The sequence below is a fragment of the Porites lutea genome, chromosome 1 (assembly GCF_958299795.1).
Source record: "Porites lutea chromosome 1, jaPorLute2.1, whole genome shotgun sequence".
Taxonomy (NCBI): Eukaryota; Metazoa; Cnidaria; class Anthozoa; order Scleractinia; family Poritidae; genus Porites; species Porites lutea.
This window is the reverse complement of record NC_133201.1, coordinates 28,148,798-28,157,056: the sequence shown is the minus strand read 5'-3', so window position 1 is coordinate 28,157,056 and position 8,259 is coordinate 28,148,798. Positions and strand designations below refer to the sequence as shown.

At 39.3% G+C, this 8,259-nt stretch overlaps 1 protein-coding gene across 1 annotated transcript in view; it reads right to left on the bottom strand.

Moving 5' to 3' along the window:
* Positions 1–3,907: 3,907 nt before the first annotated feature.
* The window catches only part of LOC140947669 (uncharacterized), an 8,310-nt gene continuing 3,958 nt past the window's right edge, over positions 3,908–8,259 (bottom strand). The window contains exon 2 of the mRNA XM_073396841.1: positions 3,908–6,922. Within this exon, the coding sequence (XP_073252942.1) occupies positions 5,887–6,922 (1,036 nt within the window). The 3' untranslated portion in view covers positions 3,908–5,886. The remainder of the gene's footprint in view (positions 6,923–8,259) is intronic.

Below are 8,259 nucleotides of genomic sequence, written 5' to 3'. Positions count from 1 at the left end.
CGCATGTTCAGCTCTTGCTTGATAAACAAACTCACAGGACAGAGGTCGTGAATGAAAGAGGGTTGTCGAGAAGGCGATAGAACACGCGATGCCGCCAGTTCTCAAAATAATCTTCATTTTATTGGGAATTGCTCCTTTCTTAAGAATTTTAATGAGCATTGTTGTTTTCAGCAGCGGAATGGCTCTGCTTCTCATGTTCACAACAGCGTGCGGGCTCCTCGCCAAGAACTCTGTCTATCTTGTCGTTGTTTACTCAAGTTTCAGTTTGCTACTACTATGTTTTTCACGAAAAAGAGCCGACAGTCAGCAAGTAAAATCTACGCAATGGACATTACTGAAAAACTCTGCTGTGAGGATTGTAGGAATTGTTGGCTAGTGCGCCCACCAGGGATATAATTTTGGAGCTGAAGTTTGTGCTAGTGAATTGATAGGATATATTTCTCTTCGTCATGCATGTTTATCGCGACTATAATCCAAGAAAGGCTAAAGCTGTGAGGACTTTGCCAGGAAACAAGTTTCCTAGTGTGACAGTTACAGTGGAGTTCAGGATTGCAGACTGGACTTCGTATTTCAACGTTCGAAGGCGAATTCTAATTATTAGACAAACCGGAAGTACATCTGAGCGTTGGTTTTGACAAATGACATGAGCCCGCAAAGATAACATGTCCTGAAGCTAAGCAGAGTGTTATTGCATACCGTAAATCCTCTATTAAGCCCCCCCGGGGGGCTTATTTTTTTCAAGCACTTTTGAGGCGGGGGTGGGGGGGCTTAATAGAGAGGGGGGCTTAAAATAGAGGGGGGGCTTATTTAATTTTGCAAAAGGCATCACCTGTAGCAAAAATACCGTGGTATGAGACTCAGTAGACTTACGCGTTGTACAATTAAAGGCACTGTCAAAAGTATGTAATTCACTTGTGGGAGCCTAAAAGTAACAAAAACAAAATTTTTTTTTCTTCAAAAATGTGCTTTCGGCCTCTTGTTCTCCGGTAATTTTTATGAGAATGGTTACTTGTATTGATTTGTCGTACACAACTTACAAACGAAAATCTCTGGAAAACTCCTCTTATATTTACATTTTTAAATGGTGATAATTCTCCACAGAGAACTAGAGTGCAAAGTTGAGAAAGTTAAGCATATGAAGTTGGAGGTCATGCAGCTTAAGACCAAAAACAATATGAACTTCCAGCCTTAATGAACCATAACTGATCCTTCACGTTAATCATTAATTTTTTTCTGAAGAATAAGGATTGGGGGAGGGGGGGGGGCTTATTAACTTTCCTCCTCTGAAAAGGGGGGGCTTATTAGAAAGGGGGGGCTTATTTGAGAGGGGGGCTTAGTAGAGGATTTACGGTAATAGAAATGAAGAATTTCCAGCATCAAACTTGTGCTACCATCAGTTGTCATGCCACATGTGTCATGTGGTGGCATGTTCAAAACTTAGGTCACTAGTACAGGTCACTGCACTACTGATAAATAACTGAGATAGACAGTTTCCCCTTAAGCTAAAACTCTATATCAGATTGTGAGTAGGACTATAAAAAATGTTAAGTGTTGCTTATTCACCATACCACTGTGACCTGTACTCTAACATGCACTTAACTTGTGACCTGTATTTTGGACCTGCCAGTGCTGTGGGCAAAACAAATTTCAAGAAAAGCCACAGCCAGTAAATTAAGACACTTTCTAATGTCCAGAAATGTTTATTTTTTAAACTCTTGGTAACTGGCAAATAAGTCCAAATGCTGTAAAATGGACATAGATTGAAAATCTAGAAAAATAAAAGTATAGATATTTGTCACAAAATAATAAGACATGCAAGCCTAGAGGCTATAAAGTTCAGTGAAAATTTTTCACTGGTGGTCAGTGAGATTTGACAGTGACGATTAAAGTAAAACATTGCAGAGTCCACCAAAAGGTCAGTATTTGCTTAATAAAGATGAAGTTGTGTTTGTAAGTAATAAACTTGATGAACTAAAATAAGTCAGATGTAATGCTCAACCATCTTCTGACCATCTCAAAAAATACGGCAACCCCACCTCCCATAGTCTCATTCGCAGCCGTTTTTAGGCTCGTCATCCAACGGGAGGAGCATTGCCTGACAAGCCTAAAAACAACTGCAAGGGGGAGACTACCACTCCCCATTCCTGTATGATGGACTGCGACTTCAACACACTTACTAAATTTTTCTCTATTTTTCGTTTTTTTGTATTACCTTTGGGCTAGTTACTTAAATGGTGTTCACCCAGCGTTTAGTAAAACTGCATTCTAAGCCATTTTTTGTTTGATCAGATTTAGAGGTCCAAAGATTACCTAAACTGCAGTCTAAGTTAGACTTCGTTTAAATAACCGACCCTGTATCTTCGTGGCTGAGTAAGTTTCGTCGTCCATTACTCCATATGCAATCAAATTAAAGAAATTTGATTTTGTTAAATTGTTCAATAAGTCATCCAGTTATATTAATTGAAAGGTGTATAGCATTTTTTCCTGGGTAGAAAGGATCTCCTTATTATATATGGTTGACTCTATTTTAACGGAAACCTCTAAAAGATGGACACCTAGAGTTGCTTCCTTCCATTTTTTACTCCTCTTCTTTGACTCTTTTACTCTCTAAGAGGGATATCTCCTACGGGGGGGGGGGGGGGGGGGAGGGTACTCCCTTATATAGGTAAGCCATATGGGTACCCCAAAGGGTAGGGTTTTTGGACCTTTTTGGTCTAAAAACGGGTATAGACACGGGAAATTTTGGTCTGGAATCAGGTATGGTTTTCTAGGGAACTACCGGAGTGTATGAGGGAAAATTACACATAAGTAAGAAACTAAAAGAGAAATATGCAAATTCGAAACAGATTTTAAGAAATCTTTTTTGTTGGCGTTCTAATCTAGGTAAAAGCCAGGTCTGAAAACAGGTGTGAAAAATGACATTTTTTGGTCTGAAATAGGGTCAGGATTTGGAGAACCAGGCGGCACACCCCCACCAAGAATTCCAAGGAGTACTCCTCTGGGAGGTGTCCGTCTTAGACTGAGAGTTAATTGTATTTTCCTTAAAGAGAACCCTTCCCCAGGCTTACGGTTAAGCCAATTGCTATTCATGAAAGTGGAAAGAAAGCTTGAGTGAACGGAAAAAAAAAAAAACTAAAGTGATTTACAATTGAAAATCACTCATGGTCATCTATTTTCTTTCGCTCCACCGAGACAGCTTTAGCAAGGGTCCAGAATGACATCCTGTGTGCTATTGACAACAATGAGTCTGTTATACTTCTTTTATCGGACTTGTCAGCTGCCTTCGACACGGTTGATCACTCGATACTGTTATCAAGATTGCATAACCGCTTCGGAGTAAACGGTACTCGGCAGCTACATGGTTTGAGTCATACCTGACGTTGCGCATGCAGTTTGTTTGGGTCAATGACTGTAGGTCAACACAGCACTCTCTAGAACGTGGTGTAGCCCAGGGATCTGTTCTGGGCCCTTTTCTTTATCTCCTCTATACATCACCCATTGCTGATATCATAAAGTTCCACAAGTTACAGTATCATTTATACGCTGATGACACCCAGCTGTATATATCGTTTAAAACTGACTGTAGCTGTGATCTCTCCTTGGCTAAGTGTCGTGTTGAATACTGTGTAAACAACATTGATTGTTGGATGGTGAACAATGGTCCTAAACTCAACCAGGATAAAACTGAACTTTTTCTCATCAGCTCAAAATTTCATTGCACGCCTTCTCTAGAGTTTATCCAAGTGGTTGATGAGAAGATCCAAACCAAACCCTCCCCCCGAAATCTGGGGGTGATTATAGATCAGTGTCTTGATTTTACCGACCATGTTAACAAAATCTGCGTTTCCTGTCAGTATCATTTAAGGAACACAGCTAAGATCAGGAAGTACTTAAGTGAAGATACCTCTCAAATTTTAGTACATGCGTTTATTAGCTCTAAACTCAATAACTGTAACTCTTTGTTATATGGTCTTCCTAAACACCTGTTAAACAGGTTAAGACTGATACAAAACACTGCTGCACGCATTGTTACATTATCTAAGTGGTTTGACCATATCACTCCTATCCTGTTCAAACTTCATTGGTTGCCGCTGGGTTATCGCATACATTATAAAATTTTACTCTTAGTTTACAAATGTCTAAATGGCTTGAAACCAGCTTACCTATCCGAACTTTTACGCTACACTAATGGTTCACGATTACTTCGTTCTAGTTCCCAGAATTTTCTAGCCATTCCTAGGACTAGGTTAAAGACGTATGGTGATAGGGCTTTTTCCGCAGCTGCTCCTAAGTTATGGATCTGCCCCCTGAACTCAGGGGTGTTACATCTGTCGACCAGTTCTGGACACAGTTGAAGACATACTTATTTAAATCAGCCTACAATGTTTGATATTAGTAGCTTTATTTAATTTTTATTTTATCTTACAATAGTTTTTAACTCTCGACTAGTTTCTTACCATATTATTGTAGAGCGCTTTGAGCAATTATTAGTGGATACCACACTATTAAGTCATATTATTATTATTATATTTGCTTTTTATTTGCTCACGTCTCCCACACATTCCTTTTCCACTTTGAGACGTCATTTTCCAGTTTCTTCAAGAAAAGTAGAGTTTAAACTGAAAAGGGTTTTTTTGCAGATTTTTGAGCGACACAAGTTGAACAAAAGTAGGTTTTTTCCCTGTAACTCAGTATTACTAAGTTTCTTTTCTCTAAAAGACATTAGCTAAAATTTGGGCAACAAGCTAAGAATGCAAGAATTCCCTCTCCAACTGACATGCCTTGCTCAAAAATGCCTTATAAGTTGTCAAATGGCGGGAAGCAAATAATAGCCTGACAATTCAAATGGCCACACAACGAAAACAAAACAATTCAGGTATGTCAATATCCAAAATCAGGTACAATATCTAATATCCACTAAATTCAAATATTTCAATTTAAAAGAAAAAAAATGTGGGAGCATCACTAGCTATAGCCTGCGCCGCAGACCTTATTGTTACCACAGCTAGGGTTAACTAGAGGTTAAGTCTTGTAAGGACAAGCTTGAGCAACACCGGCTATTTCAAACTCGGGTAGCAATTGTTGTGGGAAGATATTTATCATTGTAGATGTATCAATATATTTTGTATTTAAGTGATATTTGAGCTGCTGATGTAGTCTTTATTTTCAGTGTTCAATTGTGAATGAAAAACAAAATTTGTAAAATATAGACAATAAATTCTTCCCATAGGTTGCCTTTTCAGTACCCTGGCTCCAGAGGTACGTTCTCGAAATTCCTAGGATGAAATAACCCTGCGCACACTTTGATGAAACGACGCACGTCAACCAGATTGTATGTCTTGATGCTACCAAAGTTGTATTACTGAGTGTTTTTACTCTGATAGAGACAAACTACTATAAAATTTGTTTAAAATCACGAACCAAGATTTCTAAAAGTTCACTTCCAGTTGATGTGCGTTGCTCAAAAACTTGTTTTATTTTATTATTTTGCCACACACAATGAATTACAAGCAGAATAAAAATGATAATAAATAGGTTAATTAACATTAAATTTAAAATTTGTACATTACTTGGGAGGAGTGACTGTGGCGGGGAAATCTCCGAGAAGCCGAGCTTATGAGGAATAGAGATTCCCCCCGACGGGCAATTTAAATACTAGGCGGCATTTTAAGAAATAAACTCCCTATTTTATGTGCAGATATCTCTCAACATGACAAAAAAAGACGTACGGGGACTGGGGAGAGAGATCACGCCCTTTCCCAGATCACTCATGTCCCTTTGTTTTCGCGACTTCCCTGCTATCTAAGAGCCTGGAAGCTACTAGGTTTTGTGAGAAGCATAGAATTAATCGAAATGTCTAAAATACATTGCTATGCATCTGGTGCATCAACCCTCTTTTTTTTTTCTCTTGAGAATGTTTTTCAACTCTGCCCCTGCTCTAAGATATGATGATGGCTTTTCCTTCGAATGAAGGTCTATCTCTTCACTGATAACTTTTGTACATGGTTTGGAGGCCTTTTTTATGCTCGGCATTTCATATCCAATACTGACTAAGTCAGTTAGCCATGCTTTAGTTAAGAGAGCATCATTTATCCCCCAGAATCCATTTTCAGCCAATGCCATGCTTAAATCAAGTACTCTGCTGAAAAAGTCTGGTTTGTCTGATTTCCATTTGTTTAAAAACTCAATTAAACGCCCAGATTCATAATAGACCACCTTTTCCTCCTTAAAATCGGACAAATAGTCATGTGCATTTCTGAACTGAACGGCATTGGGCGGGAAAAATGACAAATGTGTCCCCACATCCCACAATAACCGCTGAGCCCAGTAACCGCGCCAGATATCGCAGACTCGGAAAGTTACTGATGTTGGAAGCAACAAGGCCCACAATGCCTTGTGTAAGAACAGCGTGTTTTGAGAATTGAACGGAGCCAATGTATTTGGAGGAAGTACAACAGGAGGCGCTTCAGCATCAAACTCTACATTCAAATCAACACCTTTGTCTTTTCTTGTCAGTCTAAATATGGCGTCCACGTCGGGATCTCCGTTCACTACCCCCTGTTGGATTGATGTATCCACACCTTCACATTTGACAAACCGGTGCGATGGGGGGTCACCAATGTGATCCAGGGGGTATCCCCTTGGCCATATAGTGCTTTGTCCAAAGTGTTCGTAAGGGTTCACCATTGCGGAATCCGTTTTGTAAACAAAGAAGTCCCCAGTTTCTTGTTGGTAGAAAGTTATTTTGCCGCTTGTTGGCGAGTTATCATCGTCTGTTTCATAGATGATTTTCGCACCATGTTGAATAGCATACAGGTAGCCAATATTCTTTCGAGGGTAACTTCTGTACTCAAGTAAATCGTGAATGCGGTAGCCAAGAGTCTTTTGCCTTTCCACACTCAAGAAGATACAATTCGGGTGACTGTCAATGAGAATTGTAATGTAACATTAGCACATACTAAGACTTTTCGCCCCATGTAAGGGAATGCAGATTCTGGAATTCAGGAGCTTGTTGCTTGTGGAACTTGGAATACAGCTTAAGGAATCTGTAATCTCACTTAAGATTCGAACCCAGAATCCAAGTTCCACTGACAAAAATCCATAGTGTGGAATTGTCAAGGGACTGGCAACATTTGCTCGCTTTAATGAGGTTTTGTTATACCAAAGTTATTTTTCATATAATTTACTATTGCTGGAGTAGAGAAAATCGTTTGTCATACCGAAGCATTTGTTATAGTGTTATAGAGGTCGAGGTTCCACTGTACTACAACGTCAACTCTCAGGTAATGCGCAACGTTGACAGAACGAAGGACAGAACGGGACTAGAGCTCACTTTTGGCTGCCTCGTATTAGACTCCCGCATACTATGAGCTAAGGACAATGGGGTTTAAACATGAGTAGGCGCGTGGAAGGGCATCATAGCGCTTGTTGAAGGCGAAACAAGCAACTTATAATAGAATTAAATTAACTGAAAAAACCGTGAACAAAGATCCTGCTGGTTATAAACGTTGAATCTCTGGAAAAGAGATCTAATCAGCCAAAATATCAAGAACCACAAACGAAAAGTCCAAAGACTACTCCAAAGCTGATCAGAACAACGTGTATTGTTTTTTCATAACATTATTTCGGTTTGCCATAACAGCACTAGGAAAAGAAAATATAATAAGGATATGGATTTCATGGCCTTATCTATAAAATCTAGCCTTAAGAACTGAGTCACGAGAAGAATGAATTTTCTCTAGTGGGATTAACTGCATGTCAGTATGCGAATGGTTAGAGTGAGGGAGAAAGTGTTCAATTTCAGTAGTGGGTTTAGATTTAATGTTAGTTTTGTCGACCGCACGTCTGTGTTTGTTAAACCTGTCTTTGAGGAGTCGCTAAGTTTCACCTATATGTTGTAAATTACAACAGTTACATCTATAATGAACCATGTACATCACATTTCTAGTGTTACAAGTAGTCTGTGAAGTGATGCTGTGTGTTTCACCCGTTGCGTAAAAAGTATAACTTGTAAGGCCATTAGTAATGTATGGACAAGTGGCACAATTTCCTCCACAGTGAAAGGAGCCTGGCGGAAAACGATTGTTAGAGAAACTGAAAAATGACCCAGGACTGAGTCAGTTAACAGACATAGCTTTGAAAGGATTCTTGGCCGAAAACCAAAAAAGTAATGATGGCTCTATAAGCACAGCACAACTGAATCACATTATTGAAGGTAAGAAAGCAGCTGATAAGGCCTGGTCTTTCATGGACATTACT